This window comes from Rhea americana, unplaced genomic scaffold (assembly GCF_003343005.1).
Source record: "Rhea americana isolate MKP2758 unplaced genomic scaffold, rheAme1 scaffold_138, whole genome shotgun sequence".
NCBI classification, from domain to species: Eukaryota; Metazoa; Chordata; class Aves; order Rheiformes; family Rheidae; genus Rhea; species Rhea americana.
The window spans coordinates 257,243-275,252 of NW_028185461.1; the positions used below are offsets into that span (position 1 = coordinate 257,243).

At 48.3% G+C, this 18,010-nt stretch overlaps 1 protein-coding gene across 7 annotated transcripts in view; it reads right to left on the bottom strand.

The window, feature by feature from the left end:
* The window catches only part of PIK3R6 (phosphoinositide-3-kinase regulatory subunit 6), a 40,616-nt gene extending 24,999 nt beyond the window's left edge, over positions 1-15,617 (bottom strand). For 6 of the 7 annotated variants that reach the window (XM_085298303.1, XM_085298300.1, XM_085298304.1 and 3 more), the window contains exons 1-3: positions 15,506-15,617; positions 15,169-15,358; positions 2,527-2,659 (exon numbers count right to left, since the gene is read on the bottom strand). Coding sequence is in view for 6 of the 7 variants with exons in the window: in XM_085298300.1 (XP_085154426.1) it covers positions 2,527-2,539 (13 nt within the window). In the remaining variant the exon portion in view is untranslated. Of the gene's footprint in view, positions 1-2,526; positions 2,660-14,661; positions 14,803-15,168; positions 15,359-15,505 lie in introns of all 7 variants that reach the window. The other variant, XM_085298301.1, reaches the window with a different exon arrangement.
* Between the last annotated feature and the right edge of the window lie 2,393 nt (positions 15,618-18,010).

The window sequence follows — 18,010 nt, forward strand, 5'->3', positions numbered from 1 at the left end:
GGCTGGGAGCTGCCTACAGAGAGGAAGCAATGTTCTCACAGGCACCCATTGCAAGGAGCATGCTTACGATGAGGTCTGTGCCAACAGTTCACCCCCTCATGGGAAAATCACACAGATCCAGCCTTCTTGGGCATTTCACTGCTTCCCTTCCACCCTCACAGTTTGTCCCCGGCATGAAACCACCCACCCACTGGCCCCTTGCACCTGTGGCATGGCCCTACACCTTGGACTCTTGGCTTGCGAAGCACTTTCCACTCCCTGATGCAGGGACTCGAGGCCAGTGCTCTTGTGAGAAACAGTGTCTAGTAACCACCATGCATACTTCTTGTAATCTACAACAGCAAAACCAAACTACATCCTGACCTTGGACAAAAATAACGGTGTGACAACCTCAGAGTCAATTCGGGGTATGAACTGTACGTAGGGTGAGCACTCGTGATCACAAGTGAGTTGACACATCAGTTGGCTGGCCCCATGCTCTGAGGTATTGCAGACGTAAAATAAATTCAACCCTGCAGGCATGTGGAGTTTGGGCCAGGAACGATGCAGGGTCCTTTTACTGCACCGTGGCCTGTCTTTGTTACCCTCGTTACATTGGACTTCTCTCCCCATCTGCAAAATGATTCTTCCTCCCTTGTAATGAGAAAAACACTATAGAAAGCTAGGTATTATTAAGTGATATTCTCCATCTGCAGGAAGTTATAGTCTGGAGCAGTCAGAATGTGGCTTGATCTGGGGAGAGATCTCAGGTATCTGTGATAACTGCATTCCAGTGTCCTTTCCTGCAGTTTTGTGCATCTGTGTTCACTAATGGGATCTGAACTACTGTTAGCAGTGATTAGCAGGTTTTGCCCATATGGCAAGGATGCAAGCAAGGAGCTATTTACCCAGTTCCTAAGGAAACTCCAAACACATACAGCCAGGTCCGAGTTGTCTCATGCATGTAGGATTGTCTTTGGGATTCTTGAAATTATCATATTCCCTGCCTAATTTTGCTCTTGAATTTGCCTGTTTCATCCTRCCTCCTTCCTGTCCTGCTAGCAGCTGGCACACCAGGGAGTCAGTGTGGCACCCCAGAGTTGCACCATTCCCACTAGTGATGTTCAGCAGGAGAACTACAGCGAGGCAGGAGCAGTTTTCCCCTCATAGCATCCTTGCTGCTTCCTCATCCTTAGCTCCCATGGCCAGACTCATGAAGAGCCTCTCAAAGCCTCTCACTTGCCCCCTCCAAGCCCAGGACTGCAGTACCTGGAGTCCAAGAAGAGGGAGACCAGGGCATGTGGGCAGCAGACACAAGACCTGCTTAAAACAAGGTGAGGAAATGCAAACCTGGAGGTACTGGGGATGTCCCCACTCGTGGGTACTCAGTCACCCCAACAGCCAACATAGTACTCCTATTTACTAACCTCCCCCCAATAAAATGCATCCCATTAGAGATGCTTGTGCAGAGGATTCATTCGATTCAAGTTTCTTCTGCAGAGGAGTATTTACTCCTGTGATTTCAGTCAGGACTGYGTTAGAAAACAATCAAATACTCACATTCAAAATGGTCAGATGTGTTGCTGAAGTTAAGTGCACATATGCCAAAAAACCCACCCCCGCTGGCATAGTTCATGCCATTTTACACACACAGGGAGAAATTACAGAGCAAAAGCATCCATGGAATTTTTCTTATTTTGGAAGTGTTATCAGGGGAAGTATCAAAATTTTGTTTGGAAATTTAAATTTTCTCTTCTGTTATTTTCTCTTATATGATTTTATAAGGCTCTTGAATTTTACTACTATGTTTACTATTACTGCACTAAAGAATTACACATCATAATGGACTATTTGAAATATCCTATTCTTTCTATTTGTGTATATTTTCAATTACTATGGAAAGTCTTTTTATTAGCACTGATATAAATATTATGTCCCCTTTTGCTAAATCAAAGAAACTGCAGTTATGTTATCTTGAGGTTTCTTCATGGCAAGAAGAATGTCAAAGCATTTGTAACAGTATAAACAAGAGACATTTTGATCTAAAACCAAATCTGAACCTACTAGCAACAGCCATTAGCAGTTTAAAAATGAAATAAAATGCTCCAGTGTTTATGTTCTGACCTAGAGGTGCAAAGAGACTAACACCACATCATCAAGCAGCATAAAACCAAAGTACAGATGGGGGAAAAATACACTAAAATATGAACCTGTTTTAAAACTCAAATGCGAATGTTTTTTGAAATCTAGCATTTTAAAGGTGTCCATTCTATGGAAAATCCTCAAGCCATTCCTCAGTCATTTCATATCGYATTTCCCACCTATCAAGCAGGGTCTTCCAATACCTTGGGAAGTTATGGTACACGTTGCACGATATTACTCTGTGCAAAGATAATTATCCCTCCCTCAAAAACTATGTATTTTGCAAGTGGGGAAATTGAGGTGGGTGAATCATTCAGGTGAGTATGACCACAAGCCCCTGGCCACGCAGCCCCCTGCCAGCCCCTGTGGCAGCTCTTCTGCCCCTTCACATGCGGTGTCACAGACCTATACTCTCCATGGCCAGGCCAAGGCTGCAGCACGGGACAGGCACGGCGGTCGAGGGGTATCTTGGACAGCGGGGCGATTTGGCAGCTCGCTCTCACTCCACCTGGGCATGGCCTTGGGTCCTGTGTCTCACCTGCAAAACAAGTGCATGCTCARCTCAGCTGGTGGAGGAGAATGGGCTTCATCTGAGCTTCAGGAGGCRGCATGCAAAGCCACCAGGACACCACTAGCACAAAGCAGAAAGCCAGGGAGCACGAGGGTAGAGGATGCTCAGCGAGGAAACCATAGCTCCAAGGGCAAGCATGGMATGTGGCAGGGCCTGCATTTTGCTGAAGAAAGCTTCAGTTCGGAGTCCTCTGAACCTCTAGGCCTGCTTCTGGCCCTGCTTCTTGCAGGGAAGAGTCCCCTGGGGACAAGCACCCRCACTTGCTTGGTCAGGGCATGGTAGGACTTTTACTTCCCCAGGAATTCAGAAGAAAATATTCAGGTTAAGTCAGACTGAGTCTGAAACCTAAATTCCAAACAGAAAACAAATAAACAAACGAGTTAAATTTCTATGAAGTTTCTAAGCTTGTTACCCTGATCTGCTCTCATCCAGCMCAGTATCTCAGGAAAACAAGCCCCAAGGAAAACCTGAGAGCAGATTACACTCCGGAAGGAAGCCAGCCTGGAGCCGGACAGCTTCCCTTGCCCTCAAGCATTGTTTTCTTTGAAAAAAGAGGGAAAAAAAAAGAGCTGAGAAGAAAGGAAGGAGGATTTGCCTGTTATACAACCACCTACAACCATACAACCACCAGCAGCCTGGGGAGCCTGGCACAGGGCAGCCCTGCTTGGAGAGGCAGAGGTGATGCCAGCTGAGCTGCGTGCAGAACCGAGACACAGCCAGGAAGCCACAGTAGCAGTCCTGCCACAGGGAAGCRTCTCTGGCATACTCTATGGAAGTARTTTCTCAACTGAACAGTCCCTCACAGCCTAGGGCATAACGGCTCCGGTGCGTCATGGTCTGGTCCTCSCAGTGCCCAYGGCTAGGMAGCATATTCCCAGTGTACTACCTTCTCTCATCTCCCCATTGATGAGGCACACAAGCAATCACAGGACAGTAGCGCACACATTTAAAGCCTAAGTGACCTGGAATACTTCTTTCAGCATTTCTAGATTGAGATTTTTGAGCCAGCAGACTTTGTCTTCTCTTCTTGTGATCACAGATGACAACCCTCCAGTCCTCCAACTCTGAACCCCAATGATTTTCCTGAAACATCCACATTTGTGTCTGATAATCTCCAGCTGTCCTCAGACTGGCACAAATAGCAATTACAATAAAGATCCATCAGTCCTTCAGGTCCATCTAAGCACAGTGAGGCCAGGGGTTCTCACTGCTGCTCATGTTTTTCCTCTGTTGAATATCCAAGTAGGACCTAAATCTGCAAATATCCACTGCTAAACCCAACAGGTCAGCAGTTAAGGTGGAGATGGATGGACATGAGCAGCAACATCCTCAGCCTTCCCATACACAACTTGAGTCCACAGGAGCATCCTGCTCTCAGCAGTGTTCTGAAGCTCATTAAAGGTTTCCTGCAGCAAGTGAAGTTTTCAAAACCCTCCCTGGGCCTGTCTGGTCTTTATTTCTGGCTCTGGGTCTGGATAACAAGGCCTGGCACTGAGCCAGTGTGGCGGATTTCCGCTTCTTGCTGGGCAGCAACATGGTCACGCTTACCGCAGCAGGGGAATGGAGAGCTTCCGGCTGTGAGAGCAGCTCAGGCGCCTTTATCTGAAAGCAGAGAGGCCAGAAAGCCAGAGAGGCCAGGAGCTAATTATAGCAGAAATTGTGCTTCTCCTTGCACACCTGAGAGGCAGCTCGGTCCAGGGCTGTGAGCAGGGGGAGACTCCAGCTCTGCCCTGAACCAGCCGGACATCTGATGCCAATCTGGGAGAGCCATACATCATTCCAGTACGTGGATACCACTGCAGCAATGGATGTGGCTCCCAAGACAGCCATGTTGAACCCTGAGTGCTGTGAGGTCCTCTGGCAGTGGGTGTTGGGGCAGAGGCCTTTTACTAAACTCAGCAAACCATTTCCACTTCTGCCCCCTACACGGAAGAAGCCACCCGAAAACAGCGGCACTTCCTGTGGGTGAACAGTGGTGCTGCCCACGGTGTTTTCCTGTCTGTGGCATAGCATGGTCACCCACCTTCACCTTCTTACCCACTCCTCCAGTCCCTTGGCCAGGCAATATCCCTGCTTCCGTTTCCCCTTACACCTTCCGCAAAAGCACAGCCCAGCTGTGCCAGGGAGGYGGCAAGGGGATGAAGAGGCTGCTGGCAGCATCTGCTGCCAAGAAAGCACACCAGCCACTTCACGCCTCAGGGCTACCTTGACACCGTTTAATTTTAGGCAATCATCACATGGTTCCTCTTTACTCTGTTTTATCTTGTCAGTAAAGTAACAAATGCATCAAGTCTCCCACAGCAGCTCGGGCTCTACAGAACCACAACTCTGCAGCTCAGGTATCCAACCTTCACCTGGGACCCTGCCAAGCCACCTGCCCTGCTGGATCCACCATGCAGCAAAACCCCCTCCTTCATTCTCCACTCTCCAAAGATGTTCAGCAGCTTCTTTTGCAGAGTGATGAGCAAAAGAAAGATGCTGTCTCGTGCTCCAGCCACAGAAGAACTGTTGTGCTAGCAGCCTGCATTCTGCTCCGTTCATAAGAATTCTGATACACAGGGCTTTGCTTCTGGAAACAGAAATGGGCCATGCCTCCAGGGATACCATGGTCTGGGCTGGAGGAGGGAAAGTTCAGTGAATCCTCCTAGTCTCAATGGCTCAAAAATTACACATTGCCCTCTCAAATCATTGTTACAGAAGGAAATTGAATAATTCTGCTAACCCTTTGCCTGCATAACCTGGAACTTTAAGAAGAACACTAAATATTGTACAGTAACATTACTTTGCTTACTGATTTGTTGTCTCCATGGTTCTCAAAATTAAATTTCGTGATGGGAAAAATACTAAGGTCACCACCCGCTCAAGAGACAAGCACTGCTGCTTCTGAGCAGCAAAAATAGTGGGCTGCATGCTTGGCTCTTCTACAATTCATTCCTTGAGCCTCAGAGAGGCCGTCTGCTGAAACTCAGACGGCTGCTAATTATGTCAGTGGTTTTCCACATCCGCATCCTACCTACCAACACGTGGGAGGAGAGTCTGCTGGCCAAATTTAGAACTTGCTCACAAGCGCTTGGTTTCTAGATTTAGAAAAGGACTCAAAAGAGGTGGTGGGATGTGAATTCCTCTGTGCCTGAGAGACTTCAGTTCTCGATTCACATGTTTGCTTAAAAAGTGTTGGCTTTCTTCACTGTCTGCAAAGAACATGAGTTGCTGATATCTGCACAGCAGTAGCTGGAATTCAGTCCATAATTTACCTGCAAGCTCTGAGTACTAGGGTCTCCCCAGAAAATTTAATGTAAAATACTGAAAATTATTCCCCAGCTCCTTCAGAGGGTTTATTTAGGTCTAGTCATGCTGTCTATGGGAAGACAGACAGAAGTCATATGAGAAGAAGCACATAAGGACATACATAGAAACAGGATAGTGAGAAAGCCTTGCACTGATTCTGGTCCCTGCCAAGAACCAGCTACTGGTTCTCTCTTAATCTGGCCATGAGCCAGTCACGGAGCTAAATGGGTGGAATATTCTTCACTTTGTTTTCATGGGGGAAGTTTTCTGCCTGCTTTGCTCCCTGATTCAGCCTCTGCAGAATGAGAGCACCAAGGCTACCAAGAGAAAAGCAGAGGAGGAATGTGGGGATGAAGATGAGAAGGGCCAGACAGTGTCAGTCCGAGTTCAAGGTGGTTCAGGCCGTGGGACCACGCTTGCCCTCCCCAGATAAGGCAGAGGGGGTTTTTTGTTTGTTTTTGGTTTTGGTTTTGTTTTTTTCCCCTGAAACAGCAGTGGAGCAAGGAGGCAACACAGTTAGACTCTGTAAAGCAAACATAACAGATAGGGGGAGAGAGGAAGACCAGGACACTCAGTACATTATCCTTCAGAAAAGGCTCTTTGCTGCCAGATGCCCATATCCCCTGTTCCATGTCCTTACAGATGCTGGCTGCTCCCCTGCTGCATAAATAGCTCTCCAGTGATATTAATGAAACCAGGTTGATTTACACTATGTTATTTGACTTTGGCACCACTTTGGCTGAGCTGAGAGTGGCAGGTAGCAAAGACCCAACTTTCAGCACACCTTGGAAGGAGGCTGCCAGCCCCTGACCCTGATGGTGATCCTGCTCTGGGAACAGCCTGACTATACAGGACATGTTATATAGCCATGTGGATAGGACAAAGTCCTTGAATGCTATCTAGTAGTTGTGTGTCACTGCAGGGACACAATAACCATCTGAAACCCTTACTAGAGCTGAAGAAGTATTTTAGTGGAAGGTATGTGCAAATGCAGACATGCTCCATAAAGACGCCAATGCTGGTGTCAGATCAGTAGCAGATGTGACACGCTGGCACTGGAGAAACCTGTGGTCCTCAGCACCATGCCAGGATGTTTCCTGGCCCATCAAGATAGGATCCTTTCCCAACACCCACTCAATATTCCTCAGATTTCCAGGCTCTTCCCAGGATGCAGCAGCCTTAAATCCCCTGGAGGTCAGACAGGACACTCTCTGTCTTTAGCCCATCCCTGCTCCAGCTGCTGGTGGGAGGAAGAGAGATGCTGGAATGACTCGTTCCCTGGAGATGATGGAGAGGGATGTCCCTGTGAGCAAAAGATGCAGGGAAAAGTCCCTTAGTGATTCCTCTGTCATCACCACCCCTTCTGCTCATGGACCATTGGGCAAAAGAGATTGGTTACAGCCACCTCTGGACTTTGTGCCCATCAGGCCTTGACCAACCACATGCTGTGAGCCAGTCAATGGGGCCCCTATACCCATGGCTTTCTTGGGTGCTGCATGGCATGACATCAGGCACAGAGACATGTTTGAGCTGCATTGCATCTCCTCTTTCTAATCCAGAGAGTCCCTTGGACCAGATCCTCAGCATTAACCATGCCACATCACCAAGATCCCAGTAAAGCAAACACAGCTTGTCACCTCCTCACCAGAAGATGACAAGATATCAAACTCCCCAGCTGGAGAGAACCCCTTGCACCAGATTAATCCCTCCCCAACTATTGATCCCCAGAGGGCGCTGGGATATTTTCTAAATTTCTGAGGATGGGATCTATGTAGTACCTGGTGAAGTAATACAGGCCTTCACCTGAATTGCTGTCTTCCCTGTAAAGGAAAGGGTTACAAACTGCTTTTGGCTGGGAACCACCTGCTGGCTCTCCAGCAGTCTGGAGACAGGATCCTCCAACATAGCCTCACCCTGCATCTTCCCTGCTGCAACAGGAGCATAGGGACCATGCAATGAGGAACTCTCTCCCAAAGTTGCTAGGCACAGCTCACTCCCTCCTGTGCTTACCTTCCCGGATCCTTCCAGCTCCCATTATCACAGCTCATTTCAGGGCAGAGGACTGTCCTGGCAGCCACATTGCAAGAACAAGGGAGGAGAAGACTGTGGATCAGGCCCACCTGAAGGACACTGGCTCTTCAGTAAAGGTTCAGCAGTCAGGAGTTAGACAGCAAAACAGTAGTCTTCTCCCTGGAGAAGCATCTATACCAGCAGTCCACACAAAATGCTACTGAGTCCGGATGGGGCTCGCTTCTGCTCTGTGCACATGTGTCAGAGCTCATTGAGCACTGGTGACCACAAGCTTTCTACCCAAAAACAGGAAGGGCTCACAGGCCCCAGCCAATACACTTGACCATTGGGAAATGACAGCTGAGTCAAGGGGAGATATGATGGTGAGGGGCATAAGAGCAGGCCTGTAAAAGTGCCCTGCTAGGACCAAAGAACCTCTATTGAACCTAGTGACATAAACCAACCAGGCGAATATTCCAGGGAGTGCATGGTGTGGAGATGAGATTGACTCCACAGCCTGGTACACTCAATAAACTGTCTAGCTGTGAAAGAGTATGCCTGGAAATGCATATCACTGTCCCCAGAAAAGGCTATTCTCCTCTGAGATCTGAGCCACAACTGAAGTTGAAGCTCAGCCTCTTTTTAGTTGTTTATGTTTGAGGACCTTGGACTGGGATTGAGAATCCTATGGCAGAGGATGGAGATGTATCCATCTACGTGAGTTATTTCAACCCCCTTCATACTTGCAGAACAGTATGACTTGGGCTGTTCCTGGGAGGCATTTAAAATGAAGATGCACAGTCTCCCCAAAAGATCTACTTCTCTATTTTGTGGACCTTCAAAAAACAATGTAAATCATTAAAAATCAAAATTCTTAGACTAAGTAAAACAAGTGAAACATAAAATAAGCACATGCATAAATATTTGAAGCTATGAAAGAAAAACTAAAGCCAAGCTCCTTAGCAGTGGGAAGGCTGGGCTGGGCTGGCAGCAGGCTGGCAGGTTCCCTTGAAAAGCTGAGCTGCTCCAYCCTGCCCAAGGGAGTCTTTCCACTACCAGACATAACTGGCTTGATAAACATTGGTGCCAAGCAGTTTTTCCCTTCACCCAGCAGCATCCCAAACATCACTGACTGGAGCTCTGCTGAGCACAGCCAGTGCGGGGACATGTCCCCTCCCCCACCTACAAAGTAGGGTAAGTGTGGCCCATGGTGTGCTTTCTGACAGTTATATTTAGTCTTGTTCCAAAGTCAACCTCTCCGAGCCTTTTGCAGCCCTGTATTTAGTTACAATTTCACTACATGAGTACATCTGAGGTTTCCTGTAGCTCTTTATCAGCTTGACTACAGATGCTCGGAAAGAAAAAAAGCATACATTGCACAGGAATGGAGTCTGGAAAGCTGCTCCTCTAGCTGCTCTCCTCCTTTCCCCTTCTCTCCTACTCTGCCCTTGATTACTGCCCTGATCCCAGCTTCCCATTTTGGCAAGAGGAACCATGACTTGCTCCTAATATAAAGAGTTCTTCACAAATACCATTAGCAGCGGCAAGTGAGCTGTTCTGCTCCAGAGTGTCCTGAAGGGAGAGGCAGCAAGTCCTCAGCCTCAGGGGAGACACACAAACACGTGCATTTGCAGTGTCTCATCCTGAGATGACAGATGCCCCTTAAAGCAGATCAGAATTCACCACCCCCTCCCTCTGTCCTCCCCCCTGTCTCCCTGCAGTTGCCCTGAAGTGAGATCAGTTATGAAAGTAGCACATCAGATGCTTCGTCTAATGTTACAAAGCTCTTGCTCTGTCTGAGGTGGCTGCCCAGCCTGGGTTTCCTTTTAACTCTGGTGAGAGTGGCTGGAGTAGAAGTATCAAATGTGAGCCAAAGGGAGATTTCTTGGCTGGATGACCAGAAGGAGAGCTTTGAATAGGCCACTTCTCTCAATCTGACCTTCTTTCTTTAACAGTGCATCTTCCGGGCTGCTCAAAATTGCAGCCTGACAGCCTCCAAAACACCGCACAATTGCTCCTCTAGGACCTGGGGTCATCAATGATACTGGTACAAACTGATGCTATAACAAAATCTACCCATAGTCCATCAGAAGCAGCTATAACATCCTGATGGTACTTCTCTCTTAAACCATGTCCATATGCCAGTGAAGCAGCCACTATTTTTGGCCAGATTTGACCTTCAGCTCAGCAGCACAGCTTTGGTAGGAAAGTGGGACAAATCCAGCCTTTCAATCTCCAGCCCTCTTTCCTGTCTAAACAACAGCAGCCTAGCTCCTCTGAGGATCTGAACGATGACCAAGAAGAAACACTGAGGGCAAGGTCTGGCTCCATCTCACCTTATATCAGCTGCCTGAGGGTGAGGTGTCTCGGTTAAAACAAAACTGTGTAGAACTTACATTTTGAAACTAAAAAACTGCATAAAAATCATCTAGACCAGAGTCCATTTACAACACTCATCTTCCTTGTTTGGACAGGGTGGAACAGACCTGTGAAGTAGGCAAAGGGATCACACGTGCCATGGACCAGCCTGCAGCCATTTGGACTGATTTACAGTTTCATTGTAAAAACTGGCAGAGCTTTTGGTTTCAGACAACTCTGATATGAAACCAGATGCTCTCCCTCTGGCTCTCACTGCCAAGTAAACCTGTTGCAAGCTCAGATTCTGCTTTCCAGTCACACTTTGCTGTGACACTTGCCTGCTGGCTGCTCTGGCAAGGTATATCCCTGCCAAGAGACTCACACTCACGGAGGGAGAAGGCAAGAGCGACCCAAATGCACATACAACCATTTCACAGACAAAACAACTCTGCAGCTCTCACAGCTCTCAGACGTTCATCTGCCCATCAGTATATAACAAGCTCCAAAGTCATTTGCTAAAGCTGGTGTGGAAGTTGAGGCTGTTTCCTGGACATTAATGACTCTTTGGAGAATTCCTTGCCAACGTCACTTTTCATTCTTTCTAAGGGAAGAAACGAGTTTTCCGGAAGCATCAGCTTTTTAGATTTAGCATCTCTCTTTCTATTCCCAGAGTCAGCTATGGAAAAACAATTGGAGGGAAAAAATAAACGCATTCTAAAAATCGCTGCCAGATTTGCTTAGACAAACAGCCCAGGCGAATGCTGTCCACCTGAGGGGAAAATAAAAGCTCACAGAGCTCAGGCTCCAAACTGTGGCTGACCTAGGAGAGGTCAGCCAGGGAGCCAGCTGTTTTCTCAAAAGGGAAGGGGCCATGGGATGGCACAACTGCTCCATGCCTCCCTATAATGGCACCTCCAGGCCCTTGCTGATTTGAAAGCACTCTGCTTTAAAATCCTATTCTTTGAGCAACACCTGGTTTTGCAATACCTTCATCAGTGCAGTCACCGATGGTACAGTCCCTTCACCCTACGCTCTCTGGATCACCAGCTATGAATAGTAGTTGTGGGTTGTGAACAAATCCTCTACTCCTTGAAAAGAAATTTAGGGTTTGAACAACTGTTTCAGGGCACGCCCACCTCCTTCTGTTGTGGAGCAAGCAGTTCCAAAAGGAGCAAGCTCTACTAGAAGCTGCATCCAGGAGGCCATGTCTGCCAGAAAGTGGAGGCAAAGTCATGTCCCTGGCAGCTCAGGGAGGAAGTGCAGCCATTGCCTGTGGGTTTGAGAGAGAGCTGGAGTGTAGTGACCAGAGTCAGACTTGCCCTGGAGTCATGTGCATGACATGTTTCCCCCAGCATCAGTGGACAACCAGCCTAGGGATGTATTTTTGTCATTGCCCTTGCAGCAGGGAATGAACGTGACAACTGCTAACAGATCTGACATGGAGAGGGAAGAGGAGTAGAATGAACAAGGAATGGGTAAGTATATAGTCATGCAGTTGTAATCTCATGAGAACAAGGTCAATAACAAGATTTAATTACACAGTACAGACAACAACAGAAATCACCACTTTCTGTGGGACTATGAACATCCATCAGTAACATTAATCTGGGAGAAGGAATCACACTAGATACTGCCAAGCGAAGCCCATCCCATTACAGATCACTTATCACAATAGTCCCCATTTGAAAGCTCCTGCCCAACTCATTTGATGGATGGTGTTTGTCTTCAAGGCATGTCACAACTCAAAATAGAAAGATGTGACTCAGTCAACAGAGCATCTGCCTTCAGAACAGTCATTAACACCAGTAAAGCTCAGATAAGCAAGAAAGCAACTGGGAAGAAAAGTCCTGAGAGTCCTCATGTCTAGGTAAGTGATATGGTTGCATTAGGAAGGCTGTAAACAACTGAGAGTCTTCTTTGGTGAACTCTTTCCCAAATACCTGACTCAGAGGAGCCATTATTCCTTATAAAAAATCAAAACTCTTCTATGTCAAATTCTCACCATGGCAGGGGAAGCTGGAGCTGCTAGGGAGGGATGCTGGCACTCTCTATATCCCCAAAGCCATCTGCAAACATGTAAGGTGAAGACTAAAAAAGAAGCCTTATGGCTCTGCTATTGCAACAGCTGTGCCCACCATGTGTATGTCCCATATATCAGAAGGTGGTGGAGAGGTGGGAATTCAATGTACCCCAGTGATATGGTGCATAGGGCATCCCTGGCCAAAGAGGCTGGAGGCAACCTTTGCACTGGGGTCCCTGATGTCAGTGAAGCAAGGCGGGATCCGGCATAATAAGCAAGACTGCTCTGCAGTCTTCACAGGGGAAAGGTTTACAGGACTGCCAGAGTGAAACCATCTGAGCATAAAACAGAAAACAGAAACTGCTTCAGTGAGGATGTGGAGATCGATGTCCACCAACAAGGAACAGCAGCCAGTTCCCTCCTCCACAGCCCTTGTATGAGGCAGGGTATTTTTGGTAAAAAAAAAAAAAAAAAATTGTAATGTTTCTGTCATCGAAGAATTTGAACATATCTTCCTGCAAGGCCCAGGAAACCACTGCTAGCTGTCCTGTGCTGTCTGACTACTTGGCTGATGCTCAGCAGAGTGGATAAAGGCTACGACCTCTTCCCCACCTTGCCATCACGAGCATGAACATCACCTCTCCCTGCCAGCTGGCCACCAATTCTCACCCGACTTTCAGGATTTTTCCTTATTAAGAGTGCTAGTCTTCAGTCAGATTTGTGTCCACCCAGCCAATGGCATTCTAGATAGATTGATGGACAGACAAACAGCAGATAGGGGAGTCCGATAGCTCTGTCTAGGGTAAAAGAATCAAAACATATGCTAAGCTGTTTTGGGACGGAAACATCACAACTGGTCTTCATAGCAGACTTGTCCAATATTTGATGTCAAGATAGTCATATGATAGCAACTAGAGGCCCAGGATTTCACAGTTGGCAGAGGGAGGCTGCAGGGCATGTATATACAAAGGCCGTGACCAACAAGCCAAGGTCTTACCAGAATTACAGCCAGAAGACTTCACAAACTCAGATTACTTCCTCAGACCAGATTAATATTTGGGAGAAAGCTGTGTATTTTGAACAGATTCATATGATGGAGCAGAGGCTGGGCATATATTTCACCAGACCATCACATACCTTCTTCCATTGCAGATGTAATACATTCCTTTAGATGTGAAGGGTTGTGAAGCATTGTCCCTTTTGTTTAGAGGGATCTGAAGCTGCAGTGGCTGAAGAATGCCCCATGGATTTGGGCCATCTGGAGAGAAGTTCAGAAACAGCCAGAAAGCCTTGAGAGCCATGCACTCTAACACCAAAGTATTGGCCAAGTACACACGTAAGAGCTTGTATAATACTAAGAGGAGATAAATAAAGCTTTGAAGCCCAGAGGAAACTGTTTCCTTGCTCAAGCTTAGTCAAGAAGTACAAAAGAAAAATTGCTATTAATTCATACAGCTACTTGGAGAGCTCCTATGGGAAGGTAGTAGCAGCTCAGGGATGCAAGTGGTCATGGTGCAACTGCTAAGACTTGGTATCTCCACTGTAGCCAAAGGCTGTAGAGGCTGCATGTTCAGGACTCAGCAGGAGATGACAGCTAGTGCAGAGGAATGACTAAAACCTACCTGATACACTGAGTTGGCTTGTCCACTTTTTTTAAGCTTGGGCCCCAAACACTCCGCTTTTTAGTTTCCTTTCTGGAAAGGGCTCCTGCACTCTCCTTGTTATCACCACTACCATCACTGTTTATTGCCGTGTCAGTGCTGCAGCACTCACAGCTCTCAAGGGACAGATGAGGCCCTGGGCCAAGGGGAGGGGAAGCCAGAAGGCCACACGACCACACAAACCGCCAGCCCCGGAGCATGCACCACCTCGCCACTGCCAACAAGCAGCAAAAGCCAAAGCCCAGTCTCCAGCCTGTGGTTGGGGCCCTGCCATGCAAGCATTTCCCTCCCAAGGGGGTGAGACACGCTCCCTGAGCCAGAGGAATGGCCATGCTGGAGGGAAGGGAGCCCTTGCAAGTGGGGCAGAGCCAGGGCGAGAACAGGTGATGGCAGGGAGCAGTTTCAGGCAGGTGACTCTGTTCTCTGCAGCTGAGAGTCATTTCACACAAAGCAAAATGAATAAGCATGAGATATTGCTGAAATGGCCCCAAATCAATGATATAATTCACTCACTCCAACTGGGTTGAACAGCAAGCAGTTACTGGCTGTCTGCAGGGTGTACAAGGAGGATGTGTGTGCAGTGAGCGGCTAGAGGTCTTGAACCAGTGCCAAAACAGCAACATCAAAACTACCTGCAGCTTCTCCACAGACACGGACAGCAAAGTTCTTGCTCTCCTTACTGGGACAGGCTGGAGGGCAAACACTATGTTTCACTTTGGGATCACTCTTGCTGTCTGGTCACAACAGGGGAAGCTTGCAGAGATATTTCTTTCCTGCAGATAAGCAGCAAATTTCTCTCTCCGGCACTATCAGTGCCCTCTCGCAGATCCAAATTCACACAGATAAAGGAAACCACTCAGAGCCTGTTCAAGTACTTTTCTCTTTCACCCCCAGGACTGTAGCATTCACACATGCACACACACACTTCCAATTTCTAAAGTATAAAACATTCCCCAGCAGAACAGCAGCACTGAGGACCTCTGTGCCATACACACTGCTCTTCAACGACCAGCCAGGGTCAGAGTACAGAGCAGAGCAGTAGGATCCTCTCAAAGGATGGGGCAGAAGGGGAGATTCACATTTCCCTGCAATCAGAGCCATTCAGTCAGGAGCAGTGTGCCAACCAGGACTCTACCTACTTCTTTAGGGCAGACACCGGGAGCTCGGAGAGTCTACGTGCACCTGAGACATCCTCCAGAGCGAAGACACAGAGCAGAGTCCTCGAGGTGCCATCGCCAGGTCCGCTCTGCCCAGCCAAGAAGTCACTCTGTGCAAGTGCGAATATTCCGACTGCTGCCTTGCCGCGGTCTCTGTTGCATGCTTCAAAGTCTGCAAAGTAAAAAGGGAAGTGCCTGAGTTATTTCAAGACAACTTCCTCTTTCATAGAGAAGTCCCTTAAGGAGAAAGCTGTCGCAGCGCCGGTCGTGCTCGCTCAGCACTCCCTGGGCATGCAGATGAAAGCAGACTCTGTCTTACCTTCTGTCTAATCTTCAGAAACCAGCAGTGCAGGTCAGGCTAGTTTTCTCCTGTGTTTTGCCACAGACCACCCCACAAAAAGGCGGCGAAGGCAACTTCCCTTGTGCTGACACCTCCCAGCCGAGGGAAAGAGAGAGCCTGAACACACTGCATACCCAGTGCCTAGAAATAAACAGTGTTGCTACGAGAGACAAGGAGGAGTCTGCCCAAAGCAAGATACTTTTCCAGTTCCCCATTCCAGCTTGCTGTCTTTCTGCTGCTCTGAACGATATTTTGTGTGTCTGCCAGCATCTCCCGCCCCTGGAAAAGCTCAGAGCACTTCACACACATCTGCTTTTGCACAAAGTCAGCACTGCCTCTGTGGCAGGGATGGGCGATCCGAAGGAGTCGTTGCTTTCCTGCTGCGGCTGCCAGAAGGGAGGCGTGGGCTGGGTGAGGGATGCCTGGGGCCTTGGGTGAAGCTTTCATGGGAAAGTTAGTCACGATGCTGGCAGAAATCGTGGCTGTATCTTGTTTTCTGGGCAGTGATGGAGATGTTCCTAGATGTGTGGGGCTGTGGGTCAGAGCAGCCCAGACTGTACTCACTATAGCTGGACGTTTGTCACCTCTCCTGACTCGGAGTCAGGGTGCTATGCAGGCTGGCTGCTCCCTGTAGGACCGAGAGTCAGGAGATAACGTCTGTCAAGACAGGATCTCACCAGTCAGGGCTTGTCCCACCACCCCCAGCAGGGTGAGGAGGGCAGACCTAGAGCTACTGGCCAGGTTCAACTAAGAGCCCAGATCACCAAGTCCATGGTGAAGAGGCAGGTCTGACACCAGGCTAGGCACTCAGTCTACCAGCTGGAGTTGGGATCAGTGGGGCCAATGGCCAGGCAGGCACAAGACCATGGCAGTACTGCTGTGGAGTCACTGGGGCAGGGACTGACAGCCCTAGCCTGATCTGAAATGGGGTCTTGCACGCATGGGCAGTGGGTCAGAGGAGGCTGGTCAGGACCATCAGGTCTGTTAGTGCCCTCAGTGTTCCAAGACTTGGTTAGAGCCAAGGCTGCATAAGCCTAGGCTGAAGTAAAGGGACCTGTGGCCCCAGCAGATCTAACTGATCTCAGAGGATGAATGCTCATCCTTATAGGACATAGGTGCAGGGCCTCAACTAAGACTAGGTTAATGAGGATCGGTGGGGGTCGCTGTTGCCCCAGCAAGCTGACAGGGTGCCACCTAAGTGACCACACCTCACAACCRTGGGAAGTTTCAGAAAAGCTCTATAGCACTGAACGATCCTTCCAGCTGGGGACTGCCACAGCCAATGCCATTCCCATTTACAGCCAGTGTCCTTCTGGGTCCCGATCTGGCAGCTTAACAGCCCAAGTTTTACCTAGAGCAACTCTTGGGGCTCTGATTTTCTTTGGAGTGAGTAGGCTAGGGGGAGAAGGTAGCGTGGGAACTGTAGCTGATACTGTATCACTTCCCATCTTCTTTTACATGAGAAAGAGCGTTAGGTACACTTACATACCTGGGCCTCAGATTTAAAAATAGCCTACTTCCTTCCTGACTGGGAGAGAAAGACAGGAGGAGGCAGATTTACTGGCTGTCAACATTATTTGCATTCAATTCCCATTTGTCACATCGGTGCCAAGTGGCTCTGTCAAGAAGCATCCCCTTCCCTTCATGGGCTCACAGCACTGCGTGGCCGAGCAGCCCTCCTGCAGGCAGGAAGGCTCCAGGGAAACTATAGCAACACACAGCAGCGGATAATAACATCCTCGTTTCCCCTGTCTTGTTTTCATTCACATTTGCTTCAATTCATGAAGGACACACGCACATGTCCTGGACCCCATACAGAATAGCTGCATAGTACGGATGCCCCAGCAGGCCCCTGGGCCAGCCTCGTGAACAGTGCGGTTATTGTGTATACATGTGGGACCCAGATTCCAAAAGGTTTGTCCCTACCAGTGTCAGAATCAGCATTTCCAACACGCCAGGTCTCCAGCCTGAGGTTTAGGCTGTTCAGTAGCTTGCTTGTCCCACCTATTTCCATAAATCCTTATGCTGTATTACATCCGTCCTTACTCAGCAGGAATTAACCAGTGTGCAGGAACTCCTGATGCTTGCAGAAACTTCCATGGAGATATTGCTCCCCACCCAAATGCCAGAGGAAAGTGAACCATCAATCAGAGAAACCAATGTCCTGACACAAGTGTGAGGGATTMGCCCAAAAGTGGTTGAGTCAAGAGGCTTCAGAGAAGCCCAGCAAGCAGTTTTCAAGTGGGATCACAAGTGCTGCTAGATATTTTAAATCTTCACTTGTCAGCTAGTCACTGCAAGCCTCAAATGCTCATCCTCCCCATCATTTGCATTAGGAGACTGTTTCTCTCATTGCACAACAAAATAAAAAGGATGCTTGGCAAAAGGTTGAGCCCAGCTCCTTCATCATCTTTCATTCATTTAGCTAAAAGGCCCTTCTGAAAACATTTCCTTGCTAGTTGCCTTTTCTGTATGCACCATCTG